This window comes from Artemia sp. Qi Xiang Cuo, chromosome 9 (genome assembly GCF_049724085.1).
Source record: "Artemia sp. Qi Xiang Cuo chromosome 9, ASM4972408v1, whole genome shotgun sequence".
NCBI classification, from domain to species: Eukaryota; Metazoa; Arthropoda; class Branchiopoda; order Anostraca; family Artemiidae; genus Artemia; species Artemia sp. Qi Xiang Cuo.
Window position 1 is genome coordinate 66562152 of NC_142802.1, and position 22749 is coordinate 66584900.

Sequence of the window (22749 nt, forward strand, 5' to 3'; positions counted from 1 at the left end):
ATACACTTTGACAGAATAATTTTTTTTTGGCAATTGGTATTTTTTTTTTCTGATAAAGAAAAAGGGTTTAGCATTTGTAAATACTTCGATATGTACTGTATAATACACAAGTGATGTTTGGACAGTGTTGTCAATTTAAAATAGTTTAACGTTATACTATACGAAGAAGTTGATACTAAGAGGGGTGTAGATGACAAGAAAAGAATTGTAATAGCGGATAGCTTTACTTCTTCGATGTGTTTCATATAATACATAAGTGGTGGGGTGATGGCAGAAGGATCTCTTAGAGTACTTATAGTGCTGTACGATGGGCCGAGCTGCTAGAGAAAACCCCGTCTGAATGAGTTGTTCTTTGGGCTATGTGTGTTTCTTTGGACTGTTTGAGTCTTTTTGGGCTACTCTTTTTTTTTTGGGCTTATTAGGTCTCTTAGAGCTGTGTGTTTCTCTTTTAGAAATGCCTGTCTCTTTATCCTGTTTGTATCTGTTTGGTCTGTATGTGTCTGGATGGGTGTGTTTTGTCTCTTTGGGTTGTTTGTGTCTCTTCAGTCTTTGTATGTCTCTTCGGGCTGTGTTTGTCTCTTTAGCCTGTGTGTGTCTCTTTGGGCTGTGTGTGTCTCTTTAGGCTGTATGTCTCTTTTAGCAGTTTGAATCTGTTTGGTCTGTGTGTCTCTCTTTTGGATTTTATTGTCGTTTTGGGCTTTGTGTGTCTCTGTTTGATGTGTCCGTCTCTTTAGGCCGTGTGCGTTTCTTTTGACTGCACGAGTCTCTTTTGACTGTGGGTTTATCTTTGTGATGTGTGTGTATCTTTAAGGTTGTATGTGTCTCTTTGGACTGTGTATCTTTTTGGGGTTTTTGAGTCTTTTTGGTCTGTATGTGTCTCTTTCGACTCTGCTTGTCTCTATGGGCTGTTTGAGTCTTTTTGGACTGTGTATGTCTCTTTCGGCTGTTTGTGTCTCTTTGGACTGTGGGTTTCTCTTTGGGGCTATGGGTCGATTGGCAGAAGGATGTATTAGCGAAGTTATAATGGAGGGCGAGTTGCTAGTGAAAAATCTAAGCTAATAAGGGTTTTTGACCGTAAACTCTAGTTTTTTGCCAGTTTGTAGTTTACGCACTAATATCAATAGCAGTAACGATTCTATTTGAACTTTCTCCAAGTTGATCAAATTGGTCTCTAAACACTTCATGATAAAAAAATAGTTTGGGACAAGAAAAAAAAACTAAAATAATGTCATGAAATCATATTCAACACTCAGAGCAGGGGGGGGGGGTTTGGGATTGAATCATAGAGAAACAACGAATTTATTTTTTTTTAAATGTGACTCAAAGACGTGTCGTTATTTTCAATGGCTTGAAATTGCATACAAACGAGCCAATCAGGTGTTACAATCCTTTTGTTTGCTCAAAATTGGACAAAGCAACGACGATTAGGCTTGTTTATTTTGCATGATATTTCTAAAGCCAATTAAGATGAAGAAATGTCTTCAAAGTCAAGGCTATAAGAAAAAAAAGTTCGGAATATTTTCGTCAGTTTGTGGTTTATGCACTAAAATCGATATCAGTAGTAGTTCTATTTGAATTTTTTCCGAGTTAGTCAAATTGATCTCTAAATGGTTCAAGATAATAAAATAGTATGGTACAAGAAAAAAAAACCTTAAAATGTTTAGTGAAATCATTTTTAACGTGCATAGCAGGGGGGTGTTGGGATTGAATAGTTGATAAACAACAAATTTACTTTTTTTTAAAATGTGCTTCAAATACGTTTCGTTCTTTTCACAGGCTTGAAATTGCATACAAACGAGCCAATCAGATGTTACATTCCTTATGTTTGCTCAAAATTCGACAAAGCCACGACGGTTAGGCTACTGTCTCTTTGGGCTGTTTGTGGCTGTTTGGGCTGTTTGTGTTTCTTTGGGCTATGTGTGTCTCTTTGGACTGTTTGAGTCATTTTGGTCTGCGTGTGTTTTTTTTGGCTGTTTATGTCTCTTAGGGCCGTGTGTGTCCCTTTGGGTTATGTGTGTCTCTTTCGCCTGTTTGATTATTTTTGGTATGTATTTGTGTGTATGAACGTTTTTTGTCTCTTTGGTCTGTGTTTATCTCTTTGGGCTGTGTTTGTCTCTTTTGGCGGTGTGTGTCTCTTTGTGCTGTGTGTGTCTCTTTAGGCTGTGTGTCTCTTTGGGCAGTTTGAATCTTTTTGGTCTGTGTGTGTCTCTTTTGGATGTTTGTGTTGTTTTGGGCTTTGTGTGTCTCTTTTGGATGTGTGCGTCTCTTTGGGCCGTGTGCGTCTCTTTGGGCTGCACGTGTCTCTTTGGGCTGTGGGTGTCTCTTTGTGATGTGTGTGTCTCTTTAGGTTGTGTGTGTCTCTTTGAACTGTGTGTCTTTTTGGGGTGTTTGAGTCTTTTTGGACTGTGTTTGTCTCTTTCGGCTGTTTGTGTCTTTTTTGGCTGTTTGAGTCTTTTTGGACTGTGTATATCTTTTTCCAAAGTTTGTGTCTTTTTGGACTTCGGGTGTCTCTTTGGGCTATGGGTTGACTGATAGAAGGATATATTAGAGAAGTTATAGTGGAGGGCGAGTTGCTAGCAAAAAATCTAAGCTAATAAGGGTTTTTGACCGTAAACTCTAGTTCTTTGCCAGTTTGTAGTTTACGCACTAATATCAATATCAGTAACGATTCTATTTGAACTTTCGCCAAGTTGATCAAATTGGTCTCTATACAGTTCATGATAAAAAAACAGTTTGGGACATGAAAAAAAAACCCTAAAATAATGTCGTGAAATCATTTTCAACACCCAGAGCAGGGGGGGGTGTTGGGATTGAATCATAGAGAAACAACGAATTTACTTTTTTTTAAATGTGACTCAAAGACGTTTCGTTCTTTTCACTGGCTTGAAATTGCATACAAACGAGCCAATCAGGTGTTACAATCCTTTTGTTTGCTCAAAATTGGACAAAGCAACGACGATTTGGCTAGTTTATTTTGCATGATATTTCTAAAGCCAATTAAGATGAAGAAATGTCTTCAAAGTCAAGGCTATAAGAAAAAAAAGGTCTGGATATTTTTTTCAGTTTGTAGTTTACGCACTAATATCGATATCAGTAACGATTCTATTTGAACTTTCTCCAAGTTGATCAAATTTGTCTCTAAACGGTTCATGATAAAAAAATAGTTTGGGACAAGAAAAAAAAACCTAAAATAATTTCGTGAAATCATTTTCAACACTCAGAGCAGGTGGGTGTTGGGATTGAATCATAGAGAAACAACGAATTTACTTTTTTTTTAAATGTGATTCAAAGGCGTTTCATTCTTTTTACTGGCTTGAAATTGTATACTAACGAGCCAATTAGATGTTACATTCCTTATGTTTACTCAAAATTCTACAAAGCCACGACGGTTAGGCTAATTTATTTTGCATGTTATTTCTAAAGCCAATAAGATGAAGAAATGTCTTCAAAGTCAAGGCTATAAGAAAAAAAAGTTCTGGATATTTTTGTCAGTTTGTAGTTTACGCACTAATATCGATATCAGTAACGATTCTATTTGAACTTTCTCCAAGCTGATCAAATTTGTCTCTAAACGGTTCGTGAAAAAAAAAATAGTGTGGGACAAGAAAAAAACTTAAAATAATGTCGTGAAATAATTTTCAACACGCAGAGCAGGGGGGGTGTTGGGATTGAATCATAGAGAAACAACGAATTTACTTTTTTTTAAATGTGACTCAAAGACGTTTCGTTCTTTTCACTGGCTTGAAATTGCATACAAACGTGCCAATCAGGTGTTACAATCCTTTTGTTTGCTCAAAATTCTACAAAGCCACGACGGTTAGGCTAGTTTATATTGCATGATATTTCTAAAGCCAATTAAGATGAAGAAATGTCTTCAAAGTCAATGCTATAAGAAAAAAAAGTTCTGGATATTTTTGTCAATTTTTAGTTTACGCACTAATATCAATATCAGTAACGATTCTATTTGAACTTTCTCCAAGTTGATCAAGTTGGTTTCTAAACGGTTCATGATAAAAAAAATAGTTTGGGACAAGAAAAAAACCTAAAATAGTGTCGTGAAATCATTTTCAACACTCAGAGCAGGGGAGCGCTGGAATTGAATCATAGAGAAACAACGATTTATTTTTTTTTAATGTGACTCAAAGACGTTTCGTTCTTTTCACTGGCTTGAAATTGCATACAAACGTGCCAATCAGGTGTTACAATCCTTTTGTTTGCTCAAAATTCGACAAAGCAACGACGGTTAGACTAGTTTATTTTGCTTGAAATTTATAAGGTAAATTCAGATGAAGTAACATCTTAAAAGTCAAGGCTACAACAAAAAAAAAATTCCAGATTTTTTTTTCAATATTTAGTTACGCACTAATATCAATATCAGTAACGATTCTATTTGAACTTTCTCCAAGTTGATCAAATTGGTCTCTTGGGACAGGAAAAAAAAACCTAAAATAATGTCGTGAAATCATTTTCAACGCTCAGAGCAGGGGAGCGCTGGGATTGAATCATAGAGAAACAACGAATTTATTTTTTAAGAAAATGTGACTCAAAGACGTTTCGTTCTTTTCACTGGGTTGAAATTGCATACAAACGAGCCAATCAGGTGTTACAATCCTTTTGTTTGCTCAAAATTCGACAAAGCAACGACGGTTAGGCTAAGATTCTGGATATTTTTGTCAGTTTGTAGTTTACGCACTAATATCAATATCAGTAACGATTCTATTTGTGTTTTTTTTGGTGTGGTTGTTTTTTATTTTTGTTTGTTCGACTTGATAGAAATTCTGAAACCAGTTGGTAGTTGAATTCACCTCTTGGAGACACAATACAGAAATTTAATTCAGGAAATTATATATATAAAAAAAAATTGAACAAATTCCTTATTAACATTCATTATCGATTGAAGTCGTTTCCTAGACAAACAATACAGCAATTTCACAAAATCTAAGTATAAGAGTGATTAAATTCTATATCAACATCCATTTCTCGGATACATCGGAAAAAGTTAACAAAATCTAAGTATCAGAAAGAATAAATTCATTTTCAAAGTTTTTTTCGGACACATCAGATAACAGTCATAAAATCCAAGTTCTATTCATTTTGGCTTCATGTGTTGTTACGTTGAATTTAGATTAGACCGGTTTTTATTTCTATGGTAGAGACTAGCATATATTTTTAGAGTATAAAAAAAAATTCTGGTTAGTCTGAAGTTGATTGTGAGAGTTTTGTATGTGTGTGTGTGTGTGTATTTTCAACAAAATGACCATCTCAACATATTTATCACATGGGTTTTGGGGGAGGGGCTACTTGCCCTCCAATCTGTTTTCACTTGTAAAAAGTGAACTAGAGCTTTTAATTTCCAATCAAATAGTAGACATTTTTGTTTTTTCAATGTGTCCAAGGCAGGGCATTTTCTTCATAAATTCCACTATTTAATGACCCCCTTCGGCACGCCGAAGGGGGTCATTAAATAGTGGAATTTATGAAGAAATTACGTTATGAAGAAATAGTATAACGTTAAACTATTTTAAATTGACAACATTGTCCAAACATAACTTGTGTATTATACAGTAAATTTCGAAGTATTCACAAATGCTAAACTCTTTTTCTTTATCAGAAAAAAATGCCAATTGCCAAAAAAAATTCATTTGTCAAGGTGTATTGAATTACACATTTCCATCCATTGTTTTCTTAATCCCGATAAGACGCATGCCAATTTTGTCTGGAAATTGTCACTCTTAAAAAAAAATGTCTACGTCAAACTGTGTGAGGGAGTTCTGACTCTCTTTGAAAAGGTGTAGAGGGCCCGTTGAATAGCATGGGAAGGAACATAGACCCTTAGAATCCATACTTAGCATACTACTACTCTTGAATGCTTAAAATGTTAACCAGTAATAAGAAAGAGGCTTTGGTATTTTTTGAATTTTTGCATAAAATTGTGGGTAAAAGGTTTTATTTCTCTGGGGCCTGTTTGGTTTAGGAGAGGGTAAGGCCGCTTTAAGACGAAGAAGAAAGAAGTCTCGGGTTAAATTCAGCTTTAAACTCTGTTATCTCTTTGGGCAAAATAAAACAAAAACAAAACAAGTTTTTTCACTTGAAGTAAGAAGCAATATTAAAACTTAAAACGAACAGAAATCATTACGTATACGAGTGTGTAGCCCCCTCTCAATACCTTGCTCTTTACGCTAAAGTTTGACTTTTTGTTCCTATTGTTGGACAATAACTATTAGAATAATAAGCTTTTTTAAAAGTCCTAAACAAAACTTTTGCGTAAAGAACGAGGTATTGAGGAGGGGACAACATTGTCATATACGTAAAAATTTCTGTTCGTTTTAAGCTTGACTATTTCTCCTTAATTTCAGTTGAAATAACTTTTTTTGTTCAATTTCTGATCGTTTTTTAAATAGTGCTGGAAAATCCGCCACCCTCCATGGAAAATTTTCTTCACTCATGAAAATTTTTTAATGGAAAGATCTTCCAAACGTAATTCCCACCAGAACCCCCCCCCCCCCAAAAAAAAAATATATCTGTATATTTCCCAGTAACCAATACGATGCGTAACAATGGGCAAAGTTCAAATATTAAAGCCCATCCCCGGGCACTTTTAGGGGTCAAGTCATCTTCAAGGACAGAGTTACAAGATCTTTCGACTATGCTGAACAAAATGGCAAACTCAAAATTGTGATCGGGCGACTTTGGGGAAAAAGGGACGTGGGAGGAGGGCTAGCTGCCCTTCAATATTTTTTGTCACTTAAAAAGGGCACTGAGACTTTTGGCTTCCGATCAAATGAGTCCTCTCCCGACCTTCTAGGATCACTGGTTCTATACGATCACCCCTGGGAAAAAAAAATAAACACGGCCCCGTGATCATTCTTCTGGCAAAAATGCAAAATTCTACTTTTTTGTATATAGGAGCTTGAAACATCTAAAGAAGGGCTCTCTGATATGTTAAATCTGATTGTGTGATTTTCATTAAGATTGCTTGATGTTTTGGGGGTGTTTTTCTCCTTTTTCGGAAATTGGGCAAATTTTCTCACGCTCGTAACTGTTGATGGGTGACAATAAACATTTTGGATTTTGTATACTTTGAATAAGCATCAAAATTTGATTGTTTTGATGTAGCTATTGTTACCAAAACTCTGTTTGATGGAAGTTCCCTTTAAACTGAAATCATTCAAAACTCAGCTTGAAAACTTCATAATTCATAAAATACTACTCATAACAGCTCAACCAATGCAAAATCTGACCCAGCCAATGAACCAACATAAGACGGAACCAAGCAAAAATAAAAAAAAAAAAAAAAAAAAAAAAAAAAATCAAACCACGCAGAACTCCGCGCAAGAGCATGCAAAAGTTAATCAGCACCAAACTATAAGCTAAGCTTTAAGAGCATGCTGATAACCGATGAAAAGGAGAGCTTGACAAATCCAAATAAATAATTTACTAAATAAAATGAAATAACTTGGATTGAATACAATATTATACCAATATAAAGAAGAGATATAATAGAATAGTATTCACATCAAATTTTACTGGCATTATTTTTCAAAACCCATGTGGCAAAACAAGAAGTAGGACTGAGCAGACTTTTGCAAAAATATGCTATGATGACTTAGGACAAATGACAGTCACAAATGACCTAGGACGCACTATGAAATCTGACGCAAGAAGTGTGTGCTTGGAATGAAAACACAGCAGTGAGCCTGAAAGCTGGGAGAACCCACATCATGAAAACCTTGATAGCGAGGAAGGATGTTATTTTTGGTTGAGTGCATAAATAAAAAAAAAAGTAAAAAACGCAAAATAATCAAAACCTGTATCAAGAGATCTTCGCTCATGAATTAGTGCTTTTCCATCTTCCCTCCTCCATGCTACTTTCGGTGGGGGTCGGCCTTCTCCTCGGCACAAAAGACTCACCCGTGTTCCTTCTCTGGCAGTAACTTGAGACGGAGAACTACCATTGTCAGATATTGTTGGCGGTACTAAAATCAATTTTCTGAACTTTAAATCCTTAACAGGTTGAACTTAGTTTTTTTGGTACTGCTTACTAAAAAGCTCTGTTTATACATAAACTACTTACAATGAACCAAAATAAAAAATAAAACCAGCCTTGCATCAAAATCAAAATATCACACGCTTGACTTCATTATATCAGTAATGATAATGATAATAATAATAATAATAATAACAATAATAATAATAATAATAATAACAATAATAATAAAAATAACAATAACAATAATAATAATAGTAATTATTATTATTATTATTATTATTATTATTATAACAGTACATTCATAATATCAGTTTACTTAGACACTCAATTCATACAAAATGCAGAGAAAACTACATTATCTTTCAAAATGAATTACAATTTAGTAGTAACCTTAGTTAGCCTAAAGAAACCTGAGTTTTCTTAACCTTAGATGTCCAAAAAACGGCCCAACAAAATATTTAAATTATTCGGTCTGTTAAATTCTTCGAAATGAATTCAAAACAGAAAAGATAAACTTTCTAAGGTTAAAAAATTAGAGTGAAGTAGGGAAAATTAGGTGAAAGTAGAGAAAGAACACAGAAAAAGAACTTTATAAAAGTTTACAGAGTTATTTAAAAAAAAAAATTATTCTTTATATGAAAAATAAGATTTTCTTTGCAGCCTTATCATACAATTGAGTGTTAATTGTATAACCCTTTCTGTATAACTTTTTTTTCTCTTTTCTTGTTTTGTTTTTCGTTTGTTTCTCGCTGCATTCCCAGCCATATCTGACTATCAATAGTGTATTTATGTTTGTTGTACATTCTTTTTGTTGGAATAAATCTTAAATCTTAATTCAGCAGAGTTAAGAAGAGTAATAAAATGACCAAAAAAGTTGAAACTTTTTGAAATTTCGACAAGACCTTTACTGATGCTCACCTTTCCAAAAAGAATAAAACGTGCTGTGAAATTAAGCAAGAAAAAAAATTTAACTTTCTACCTTAATTTTATACTCTCTGGGCTAACAGATTCCATGTCTTATAGATGGGAGGTAGAAAGATATAACTCTTCTTTAAGAAGCAAAAAAAGGAAAAATCATTAAATGCAGTAGATTTACCACTAGGTCACTTTTCAAGTGCCGACACATCCGGTGTACTCCCTTTATCAGTCCCTTGCTGGAATGAGGACAGTTGCTAAGTTTATGAGGCAATTTATTTTGCGCAAGCGGCAATTGTAACTTAGGGCAAGAGAAATTTTCTCTAGATAGAAAATAACCTCTGAGAAAAGTGAATGAGGTAATCGTAAAATTGGTTAAGACAGATTAAGGGTTTCAAATTTTTTTGCATTTCCTTGTCTCATGACCCATGTTAATATTAACTGTTTTACAGCATATTGCCAGTCTTAGAATTTACATAATTTACAACAGTAGAAGCTGCTAGCTTGTATAGTAGCAAGAAATTCTTCGGAGGGGAAGGCGTCATAACATCTAACCGTCAGGAGCACTAACGTCAGGACATCGACAAAATCCGTGATCAACATCGACAAAAAAATCCGTCAGAACCACTAACTGTCATAACATCTAAAATTTTAAAACTTCAGTTTTTTGGGGTTTAGGGGGAGAAAGGTACCTAGGTTAGGTTAGGTTACGTATTTAATATATGCTATGCTTTACCCCCACCCCCTTGATGTGCAAATATATTGCCAAAATTTGTTTCTAAACTATTATATACTTATTACTATTATATAAACTTATAAATTTTTAGTCGATTTTATGACGGTTAGTGGTTCTGACGGTTAAATGTTATGACGTTTAGTGCTTGTGACGCTTAGCCGAAATGGTAGCACCCCCTTCGGAGACAGTTAATTCTTCATAAAATCTGAAACATAGACTTATCTGCAGGAAAGGTGGTGGTACCTAGGGGAGTTAATTAGGGTGGATGGGGCGTAGGGCACTGATATCTCTTGATTTCGTCCCCCCCCCTCCCCTCTAGAATTAAAAAAATGACTTTTATTAGACTCTCAATTCAAACTTCCCTTATTTATATTTTTATCGTAAATTCAAAAAGGAACCAAGTTGCCCCGTCTTTATTTCGAAAATATATTTCCCCCCTCCCTCTCCCTAAACTTCAGTGAATTTAAACCCTTGATAGAAAACAGTGTAGTCCTAAGTTTGTCTTAAGGCTGCAACTTAAAGCCAAAATGTCTGAACACTCTCAAGGCGCAATTTCTTCATGAGATATGGCATTTACGACCAGGGCCGTCACGCAAGGAGAGAGGTGGGATACCCCCCCCCCCCCTTTTTTCAGTCAGTTGGTACAAAATTTGAGTCGGTAAATAGCGGTGCGAAGCGCCACTCTTTTACTAGCTCAATTCTTTTCATTAGAATTAAATAAAAAAAACAAGGTTTTTCAACTGAAAGTAAGAAGCAACATTACAACTTAAAACGAACACAAATTATTCCGTATACGGAAGGGGCTGTCCCCTCCTCAACGTCTTGCTCTTTGCGCTAAAGTTTTTATTGTTTTAAAAAATAGTGTTGTGAGAAAGAGTCTAACTTCAGCGTAAAGAGCGAGGCGTTGAGGAGGGGACAGTCCCTTTCATATACGGAATTAGTTCTGTTCGTTTTAAGTTTTAATGTCGCTCCTTATTTTCAGTAAAAAAAAAAACTTATTTTTTATTTAATTTTTGAACGTTTTTGAATCAATGCAGGTTTTGGTTTTGGCTCACCGTACGTGAATAATTAAAACAAAATTTGTATATTAATTTTACTTTTATTTCGTTAAATGGCTTTCTCGAAAGTTGTTAAATTGTCTTTACGAACGTTTTGATTAGTAATAAATATACGTAACTTACGAATTAACTTACGTAACGAACTTCTATATTCATATATTTTTAATGCGTATATTAGCGGGTTCACCCCCTAGTCAAGACCTCGCTCTTTACGCCAAAGCTCGAATTTTGTTCCAATTCTTTAAAAATGACCCCTTAATCACAAAGGCCGTTAATTAGAATAAACAGCTCTTATGAAAGTACTAAAAAATCTTTGGCTTAAAGAGCTAGATGTTTACTAAAGGGCGATCCCAATCATATACTTAATAATTTCTGTTCGTTTTAAGTTTTGATGTTGCTCCTTATTTTCAATTGAAAAACTTCTTTTTTAATTTAATTTCCGATTGTTTTTTAAATAATGCTGGGAAATCCGGCGCCCCCTTCATAGCAGTGTACCTTCCCCCGTGAAAAATTCCTCCATGGAAAGATCCTCGCACATAAAACCTGACTCCCCCCCACTACCAGAAAAAATCCCCCCTTAAAACGTTTGTATACTTCCCAATAACCAATATTATATGTAAACATTGGGTAAAGTTCATAACTTTCAGCCCTCCCCCCGGGGGCTTTGGGGGATTAAGTCATCCTAAACTAATAGAACACAATGTGTGTTTCCTCTATTTGAGAGTGATACTCTGTCCTCTTCTCGTAAAATTACGTGTGGTGCCCCTCAAGGCACCAAATTAGCCGAGCTGATATTTGTGGCTGTGATAAATTTTGTGCTGAGGAAACATGACCAAAGATATAAATTTGTCGATGACCTTTCTGTTTTACTTAACTATGAAACTAAAAATTCAAGTATTACCCCTTGTTTCCCCCGTGACCTGATGGAAATGTTGAATAAGGAGGTTGAGCAAGCTAATCTTACCATAAACTCCACCAAATCAAAAGTTATTCGGTTTAACCCTCTAAAGTGTGTTCTTGATGTCCCAAATTCTCTGTTTCCCCTGTCCAACAGTGCCAAATTACTAGGAGTAATATTATCATCGGACTGTAAATTCAAAACCCATGTGGAATCAGTGGCATCGAAGACATGTAGTGCCCTTCAAACCATTATTACAATGAAACGTTTTGGTTTTTTCTAGAAACCAGTTAAGAACTGCCTTCGTGACCTATGTCCGCCCTCACCTAGAATATGCCTGTCCAGTGTGGGGTCCTGCAGTGCAAAATTCACGATGCTTACCTGAAATGCTAGAAAATGTACAAAAACACACAGTTAAAGGGATTCTTGACAGGGACTACATCGACTATGAGGAAGGACTTAGAACAATTGACCTACCATCGTTGTCTGAAGGAAGAGATAAATTGATAATAAATTTTGGTTTATTCCTATTAAACAACAGACACCATAGATTCATAATACCCCCTGAGGCCTATGTCAATATGAAGACACGGGCCCAACATAAACTGTTACCACCAATGAGTCGCACTCGAAGACCTAAAGATTCTTTCGCGCCGTTTTTTTACCAAAATGTATAACAAGAGCTGATATTTTTACTTCTTTTTTTTTTTTTTGAGTTTGTAAAAATCTGTGTAATTTAGCAAGTGCTACGAAACAGATTTATGATTAAACCGGTGCCCACCTACCTACCTACCTAAACGACATATTTATTATATTGTCGACCATGCTGAACAAAATGGCTATCTCAAACTTTTGATTTCCGTTCAAATGAGCCCTCCCACGATATTCTAGGACCACTGGGTCAATACAATCACCCCTGGAAAAAAAAAATAAACACGCATCCATGATCTTTCTTCTGGCAAAAATACAGAATTCCACATTTTCACAGATAGGAGCTTGAAACCCCTACAGTAGGGTTCTCTGATACGCTGAATCTGATGGTGTGATTTTCATTAATGTTCTATAGCTTTTAGGGGGTGTTTTCTACTTCTTTCGAAAATGAGACAAATTTTCTCAGGCGCGTAACTTTTGATGGGTAAGACTAAACTTCATGAAACTTATATATTTGAAATTAGCATAAAAATTTGATTCTTTTGATGTATCTATTGGTATCAAAACTCTGATTTTTAGAGTTTTGGTTACTATTGAGCCGGGTCACTCCTTACTTACAGTTCGTTACCACGAACTGTTAGATAAATGGGCTGACTAAATGGGTTACTTTATTGAAAAATCCAGTCCTTGTACGATGGATATAGCGTCGACCTAATTAAAGATAAAGCCAAGACAATAGTTTGAGCGAGAAGCAAAGCTGGTATAAGCCTTTTTCAGGATTGTATAAATTGACTATCATTTGATTTTTGAATTAAAATTAAGTTTGGTTAGGTTAGGTATTATATTTTCATCATATTTTATGATTAAATAAAAATCAAAGTTTTTTTTTAACTGAAAGTAAGAAGCGACATTAAAACTTAAAACGAACAGAAATTATTCCGTATATGAAAGGGGCTGTCCCCTCCTCAGCGCCTCGCTCTTTATGCTAAAGTTTTTTATTGTTTTAAAAAATAAAGTTGTGAGACAGAGTCAAACTTTAGCGTAAGGAGTGAGGCGTTGAGGAAGGGACAGCCCCTTTCATATACGGAATAATTTCTGTTCGTTCTAAGTTTTAATATCGCTGCTTACTTTCAGTTAAAAAAACTTTTTTTTTATTTAATTTCTGAACGTTTTTGATTTTGCTTTTGTTTTTGGCTCACCATACATGAATGATTAAAAGGAAATTTGCATATTAATTTTACTTTTTTGGCTAAATGGCTTTCTCGAAATTTTTTTCTGACGTAACTTACGTAACGAACTTCTATATTCGTATGTTTTATTACATATATTAGGGAGTTTGCCCCCTATTCGATACCTTACTCATTACGCTAAGTTCGAATTTTGTTCGAATCACAGACCCCTGAAACACAAAGGCCGGTTAAATAGAATAGATAGCTCTTTTGAAAGTACTAAAAAAACTTTAGCGAAAAGGGCGAGGTATTGACTAGGGGGCGAATCCCCTCATATACGTAATAATTTCTATTTGTTTTAAGTTTTAATGTTGCTCCTTAATTTCAGTTGAAAAAATTAGTTTTTTTATTTAATTTCTGATCGTGTTTTAAATAATGCTGGGAAATCCGGCGCCACCTTTATAGAAATGTCCCTTCCTCCAAGGAAACATCCTCCATGGAAGGATCCTCCCACTTAACCCCCTCCTCTGACCCCCCCTCCCCATCAGAAAAAAAATCCCTCCTGAAACGTCTTTATACTTCCCATTAACCAATACTATATGTAAATAGTGGGCAAAGTTCATAACTTCCAGCCCTTCTCCCGGGAACTGTGTGGGATTAAGTCATCTACAAAGACATAATTATCAGATTTTCGACTATGCTGAACAAAATGGTAATCTCAAAGTTTTAATGGGGTGACTTTGGGAAAACAAATGAGCGTCGGAGGAGGCCAAGTAGTCCTCCAATTTTTAGTCACTTAAAAAGGGCACTAGAACTTTTAATTTTCGTTCAAATGAGCCCTCTTACGATATTCTAGGACAACTGGATCGATACGATCACCCCTGGAAAAAAAAAAATAAATAAAATAAAATAAACACACATCCGTGATCTTCTGACAAAAAAATACAAAATTCCACATTTTTGCAGATAGGAGCTTGAAACTTCCGCAGCAGGGTTTTCTCATACACTGAATCCGATGGTGTGATTTTCATTAAAGTTCTATGACTTTTTGGGGTTGTTTTCCCCTTTTTTCGAAAATATGGCAAATTTTCTCAGGCAAGTAACTTTTGATAGGTAAGAATAAACTTAATAAAACTTATATATTTGAAATCAGCATAAAATTCTGATTCTATTAATGTATCTTAGGGTATCAAAATTCCGGTTTTTAGAGTTTCAGTTACTATTGAGCCGGGTCGCTCCTTACTTACAGTTCGTTACCACGAACTGTTTGATATGTCATTAGGACTAAGTTACAGAGAAACAGGTTCTACTTAGATGAATAATTTGAGATCGGTACTATATTATACAAGTACTAAAAATCCTGTTTGTACATTCAGTAAAAAAAATTGAATTGGTAAATTGGTACCTATCTGTTAGCCAGTACAAACTCGAGAATTTGGGTTTATAAAATCAGACAATAACCGGCTTATTGCTGTTTGAATACGAAGACAATTAGCTTCGGCTAAGTGGAAAACTACATTGTTAGTGAAAACTTCATCTATTAGCCAGTACACACTCGAGAATTTGGTTCTATTAAATCAGACAATAACCTGTTTGTATACGAAGACAATTAGCTTCAGCCCAGTGGAAAACTACATTGTAGCTATATTTTAATAAATATTTAGTCTGTATTATGGTTAGGCTAAGTTACATTTTGCGTGCAGCCTCGCTATACTTAGCCCCCAACCTTTCTCCTACCCCCTAATGTGTATTTTGGTTAGGTTAGGTTATGTTATATTTTGCATGCAGCCCCGCTATACTTAAGCCCCGACCTTTCCCCTCTCCCCTAATGTGTAAATATACAGCCCAGATTATTCATATCCTATCTATCTCCCAAGCGTCTCAGTTGTTTCAACCCCGTACCTTTAGATCCGAATTCTCGAGTGTGTACTGGCTAGCAGATAAGTATCGGTTAATCTAACACCGGTCTGGGCGTTAATTTAACCGGGGGCGACTTTGAAAACCAATAGATAACAATTTTTGGGGTAAAAGGATAGAATTAGGAATATTAATAATAATAATAATAATAATTTATTTATAACCCAATTTTATACAAAACAAGAGGAGTAAATTACACTAAAAAGGAAAAACAAAAATCAATCAAATACACAGAAACAAAGATAACTTAAACCTTAATCACTGACAAAAACACATGGATAATACTATGGTTTGGGCTTAGGGACACAAAGGCATTTCTTGTCAAATTATTACTAAGCAATTCAAACGATTGGATAATGCTGGTAGTACCATACTTCTCAATAATACGTGTATTACGATATGAAGTGGGAAGGTACAATAAAAATTTGCAATATCTAAAATAAGCAATACGGATCTGGCGCAAATCATTCTTATTCAATAACGAATACATTCCACTTAAAAACAAGACAGAATGGTCACTTTGATACAGCTTTTGATACAGTTGACCATGGCCTACTCCTGGAAAAATGCGAGGTCTATGGGATCCGAGGTAAAGCTCTTGACTTTATACGGAGTTTCCTTAGTAACCGGTACCAGTTTGTAGAGATGACTTGTATACAATCAGGCCCCCGCCCAGTGACTAGTGGTGTCCCGCAGGGGTCAGTTCTTGGCCCAATTCTTTTTTTATAGTATATTAATGATATGCCTAATTGTATCCCAAGTTGTTTTTTTAATGTTAGTGATAGGGCCAAAAATCCCAGGAATGAGATGGTGTCATTATTTGCTGATGACACAGTTGCTGTTAGTACCGCGAAGACAGAAGAATTACTTCAGACATCGATGAAAGATGCTATTGAAAGGTTATATTCCTGGTTGAGGGTAAATAGATTAAAGATTAATCTGGGTAGGACTAATTTTGTTATTTTTTCCCGTTCACCAGATTTTTATCCATGGTTTCAGGATATTGTAACACAGTATGGAGCTTTAAAGTGGGCGTGTTCTTATAAGTACCTGGGGCAGTGTTCCCATTCTAGAGATTTTCCCCCTATAATGGGGATTTTTGACGTCTGTTAGGGGCAATTTTTTTCATTTACGGATTTGGGGATTTTTTCAAGTATTCTGGATTTTTAAAGGAATTTCTAAGGTTTTTCTTAGTGACTTTTCACGATATAAGGCATAGATTCATTATTCAATCAAATAAGTCATACAGGAGGCTAACTAATAAAAAAAGGAAAATAGAGGTCCATTACACCCCCCAATACGTTCCAAATTAACATTTATGTAAATATACCGCCTTTAAAACTTCTAATTTCTCACCATATCAGAAATAAAAAGACTCCAGAGCTTTGTCATCAAAATGATAGGCAAACCTACTGAATCGCAAAATTGCAAATATGTTCTATACTACTTATTTCATAACATTTGCTCAGGTCACTTTTTTCTTCATATTTAAGGTTTTTCACTCTCTAATATCTATCAGTTCCAAAAAAGATTTCAGTGGAGTCATTGGAAAAAAAAGAAGGTAGGTAGGCCTATGCATTAAATATAATTTTCTGAAACAAAAAAGAAATTATTTAAAAATAAAATGGTGCTTGGTGCTTTCAATAAAAAGATTTGTAATATAAATAGATAGGTTAAATCTATTATAGTTTGATGATTGAAGTCGGTTGGGAGTAAGGGGGCTGGGGTGTCGTATCGGGATGGGGGCAGCGGCCCCCTTCCCAATAATTTGGAGAAAATAACTATTAAATAGTCTATGACCCTTGAATATCCAGATATGGACCCCTCTTGCCCCAATAAAAATGCTAGACTTAATCCCCTGAAGGGGTGGGGTATCTCCTCTGGGAATTGTTTAATGGTTTTAGATTTTACTTTTAATATCTATTCGATACTCCAATAATTCTCCAAATTCTCTTGTTTGTTATTGAAATGCCTAATGAGCGTGAATAACTTCCTATTCTATAGGGGTTTCAAGCTCTTATCTGCAATTAAATACAAAAAAGCTGTTTTTTTTTACTGAAAGTAAGGAGCGACATTAAAACTTAAAACGAACAGAAATTATTCCGTATATAAAAAAGGTTGTCCCCTCCTCAATGTCTCACTCATTATCATAAAGTTTGACTCTTTGTCGCAAATCTACTTTTCAAAACAATTAAAACAGTAATTCCTTTTTGTTTTAAGTTTCAATGTCGCTCCTTACTTTCAGTTAAAAAAAAAACTATTTTTAATTTAATTTCTGAACGTTTTTTTTAGCTAATAGAGGTCCGACTTTGGCTCACCGTACATGAGAATTAAAACAAAATTTGTGTATTAATATTCATAGATTTATTCCGTATATGAAGGGTTCCCCCCTCCTCAATACCTTGCTCTTTACGCTAAAACTGTTACTATTACTACTCCTAACAACTCACCGCAGCACAAAGTGACCTGAGGCCAACGCTTGTATACACAAATCTGAACCCAGTCATGAAGTGCATGTCTGAATTTGTTCCCTTTACATTGGGATTGGTTACTGAATTTAATGTACTTTTTCAAGCTGAAAAACCACTATTTTATCGCTTGAAACTAGTGACTGAATCTCTTATCAAGGAACTGTCTATGAGCTTCATGAAGAAGGACTATGTATCAACAAATGCATTTCAACTTAATGTGAATGACCGAAGTGTTTACCTTCCTCTCGATAGTATTTATTTAGATCCAAATGGGCAGGTCTCTCTCTTGACACTAGAATCAGATCCAGATGTGCCCCATGACGCAGTTGAATTTAATGACGCAGAGCTGCACAATCTTTTTCCATTGAATCTCTGCACATTTAGAAATATGCAGAAATGGTTGACCCTGTATCAGCTCAGTCACTAAGGCCTGATTTCCTCCCACCCTTTATTTGAAAGTATGGGAAAGTATCATGGGATGGAAACAAATGGAACAGGAGTGGATGAGGCGAATTCTCATCAATGTTGAAAATATTTTTTTTTACCACCATATCCACTGACCTACTGACGCAACCAATTAAGCTCTCTGATTGGTCACGCGCAGCAGAAAACAGGATTGAAATCTGTTTTGAAATTGAAATTTTTAAAAACAGAATTGAAATCTATTTCTCTTACTTAGTCTATTTCGCCTTGCTGCACCTTACTACACGAATGTGAGAAATGCCTAAGTATTGTTTCATATTTTACCTTTTTTGTATTACTCAAAGCACATTTTTAGCAATTTTCTATCCTTAAATATCATAATTTCAGTCACCTTTTGACAGATCCGTTGGCAGATAAATTTTTCTTTTCTTCAGACATTTTTTTAGACATCTAACACAATTCAATATGAAAAAATTCTAAACAAAATTAATTTTTACAAACGCGACCGGTTGGAAACCATTCATGCCAATCCTACGTTACAATTCAAATAAAAACGAGGGGGCTGCAAAAAAAACAACAAAAAAACAATAGAGAAGGAAAAAATTACGGACAAAAAAAATATATTCATATGGTCCAGAATCTGAGATCTGGCACTGGAATCTATAAATCAAAACCGAACTTAACTAGTCGATAAATACAAAGCATTGTTTTAAATGAAGATATAGAAAAGAAGCTATTTTGGTACAAGTAAAAGGTCTTGAGTTGCAAAATAAATCGTCTTGTACAAATGCTATTAAAAGTCAGCATAACAAGGCTTGTGACTTGAAGAAATCAGAAAATGGGGAAACCTTTAGGGATTTTGGTATTGAAAATAGGGATTTCTAGGGATTTTCCACCAGTCTACTAGGGATTTGAAAAAATTTGAAGTGGAAACACTGACCTGGGGGTTTATATTGATGATGTTTTATTATTCAAGCGCCATGTACATTATGTTTGTAAAACTGTGTCTCGTAACCTGGGTATAATGAGAAAACTTAAACATTGTTTTCCTCCTTTTGTTATGCGCCTTCTTTATTATTCTCTTATCCATCCATATATATTGTATTGCAGTAGTGTTTGGCTTGGAACATTTCCTTCTATGGCTCGGTCAATACGAGTTCTACAAAACAACGCTGTTCGGCTGTTAGATGGCCTACAACCCCGGGATTCGGTACGAAACGTGTATGAGCGTGTAAAGATACTGCCAGCTTCCGGATTACGGGAGTTGTATACACTTCTATTCATTTTTAGGATTCAGAGGGGTATAAACCTCCCCTGTTTTGATAGCTTGGCTAACCTGAGATCTTCTGTCCATGATTATGATACTAGGTCATCTGCAGATATTAATATTCCACTGGTAGTTTCGGCCCGATCGATGTTTTCTTTGCTTCACAGGGGGATCAGAAGTTGGACCATCTTGATCAAAATATAAAAAATATAGGTGATATTTCTTCGTTTAAGATTTTAATTAAAGGGATGTTTTTTAGTAAGTTTGAATTTTTTTTTTTTTTTTTTTTTTTTTTTTTTTAATAATGATATTGGTAAATTTCTATGGCTTCTGGGGGTAATGATTATGAATATGATAGCAAATTTAATGAAAATGTTAAGGTGTAAGGTTTGTGGTGCTATTTGGGGACTGTGATATAGATAGGTTATTATTTTTTTCGTTTTTTTTATTGTTTTGTTATAATAGTGTATTTTTGCCACCCCCTTGGACAAGCTTTTACTTCTTGGGGTGGTCGCTAAACTTATGTTAAATTGTTTGTTTGTTTAGAATAAATCACTCTCTCTCTCTATATATGTGGAATACATTTTAGCTAAAGCTCGGCGTGAATATTTTCCACCGTTAGGTACAATTTTCGTATATCCGATCTTCAACTTTTCTTTAACATCTCTCAGAACTTGAAGTCACAAAAAAGGGAGTGTAGAACAAATACTAATTCCTAACCACCATAAACTCGTAACATTGCGTGATTTGGGATTGAAAACTAAATATTCCCATTTATCAACATTCATAAACAGACCAACAAACCCAAAACATCATAAAAATACGTTGCACCGATAATGCCAAAATAGACTTGGTTCGGCTTAAAACTAGCAGGTCGTTCGCATACGCAATATAAGATGCATCAGATAAATTATAAAAATACGAAGGCTTGATTCCTAATAACACATTTTGAATGCAAGTATTAAATAGATAAGGTGATAACACCCCACCCTGGCGTACTCCAGATTGAACTGGTATATTAGTAGAATGCTTCGTCTGGATTCTGCCGCCCGTATAGCAATTCCTATGTTATTTGCGTACGGCACGTTCCATGGTAGCTTTCCAAGGCATAGTCTACAGCCAGCGGTTATTTGGCAGTGTATAATGTGCTCAAACAGGTTTTTTTCTGTTTTTGTTGTCAATTTCACAATGAATGTACGTCATGAGTTCACATACACATTCTTAAAACTACACGTGACTAAACACGTTATAAAACTACATGCTATTTGCTTATGTCCTGTTGGTACCATTCCAAACGAGTGGGGATTCCCCGCCTGTTCCTAAACATTGCAAAAAAGAGAACAGTATGAATTCCCCCCGCAAATTTGTTTCAACTCCAAGTTTTTTTTCAACCAGACTGGTTTTTTGAAAGCATAATGTGTACATGTGCGTAGGCTTTGTTATTAAAAACTTGGACACTACAATCAGAATTGTTTGATCGACATTTAAAAAGGGGTAATGAGATTTGCGAATTGGAATAAAAAATTTTAACTAGAAATGGCTGAAAAGTGTTTTGGGGAAGATGGGGTGATTGTGTACTGTATAATACACATGTGATGTTTGGACAGTGTTGTCAGTTTAAAATAGTTTAACGTTCCCTTCGTTCCCCCATTTCTAAGGACAGGGGAGGGGGGGTCAATTTTGGAGGGAAAATCAAAAATACTCAGAATCGAAAATAAAGCGTGATCTGCCTCAAGGGGAAGACTCAGAGGCCCTTCGTTCCCCCATTTCTGAGGGCAGGGGAGGGGGGTCAATTTTGGAGGGAAAACAAAAAAATACTCAGAATCGAAAATAAATGGGATCTGCCTCAAGGGGAAGGCTCAGAGGCCCTTCGGTCTCCCATTCCTGAGGGCAGGGGAGGGGGGTGAATTTTGGAGGGAAAACCAAAAATACTCAGAAGCGAAAATAACTGGGATCTGCCTCAAGGGGGAGGCTCAGAGGCCCTTCAGTCCCCCATTTCTAAGGGCAGGGGGGGAGTCAATTTTGGAGGGAAAACCAAAAATACTCAAAATTGAAAATAAATGGGATCTGCCTCAAGGGGAAGGCTCAGATTCTGAGAGCGGGGCAGGGGGGGGGTTAATTTTGGAGGGAAAACCAAAAATACTCAGAATCGAAAATAAATGAGAATCTGCCTCAAGGGCAAGGCTCAGAGGCCCCTCCATCCCCCATTTCTGAGGACAAGGGAGGGAGAGGGGGTCAATTTCTGAGGGAAAACCAAAAATACTCAGAATCGAAAATAAATGGGATCTGCCTCAAGGGGAAGGCTCAGAGGCCCCTCCATCCCCCATTTCTGAGGACAAGGGAGGAGGGGGTCAATTTTGGAGGGAAAACCAAAAATACTCAGAATCGAAAATAAATGGGATCTGCCTCAAGGGGAAGGCTCAGATTCTGAGGGTGGGGGGAGGGGGGCGTCAATTTTGGAGGGAAAACCAAAAATACTCAGAATCGAAAATAAATGGGAATCTGCCTCAAGGGCAAGGCCCAGAGGCCCCTCCCTCCTCCATTTCTGAGGGCCGGGGAGGGGGGGGGGGTCAATTTTGGAGAGAAAACCAAAAAATACTCAGAATCGAAAATAAACGGGATCTACCTCAAGGGCAAGGCTCAGAGGCCCCTCCTTCCCCCTCATATAAAGTTTTAACAAGAAATGTCTGAAAAGTTTTTTTTGGGGGGGGTGAGGGCGATGACAGAGTGGATGTCTTAAACTAGTGAGAGTGCTGTACTGTGGTACGAATTGCTTGTGAAAAGACCAAATGAATTAGTTGAAAATAAATTTGTAAAAAGAAATGTCTGAAAACTATATTTTTTTGGGGGGTGGGAGGTGATGACAGAGTGGATGTCTTAGACTAGTTATAGCGCTCTACTCTGGCATGAATTTCTTTTGAAAACCCGGATGAATTAGTTGAAATAAAGTTTTAACAAGAAATGTCTGAAAAGTATTTTTTGGGAGGGTGGGGGCGATGACAGAGTGGATGTCTTAGACTAGTTATAGTGCTGTACTCTGGCATGAATTGCTTTCGAAAACCCGGATGAATTCGTTGAAAATAAAGTTTTAACAAGAAATGTCTTAAAAGTATTTTTTTTTGGGGGTGAGGGCGATGAGAGAGTGGATGTCTTAGACTAGTTATAGTGCTGTACTGTGGTACGAATTGCTTGTGAAAAGCCCAGATGAATTAGTTGAAAATAAAGTTTTAACAAGAAATGTCTGAAAAGTTTTT

General features: G+C 35.8%; 1 protein-coding gene across 1 annotated transcript in view; it reads right to left on the bottom strand.

Annotated features, from left to right (window-relative positions):
- LOC148948958 (protein amalgam-like) overlaps positions 1–22749 on the bottom strand; it is a 184102-nt gene that overhangs the window by 48660 nt on the left and 112693 nt on the right. The window contains exon 4 of the mRNA XM_089094147.1: positions 7809–7976. Within this exon, the coding sequence (XP_088950273.1) occupies positions 7809–7976 (168 nt within the window). The remainder of the gene's footprint in view (positions 1–7808; positions 7977–22749) is intronic.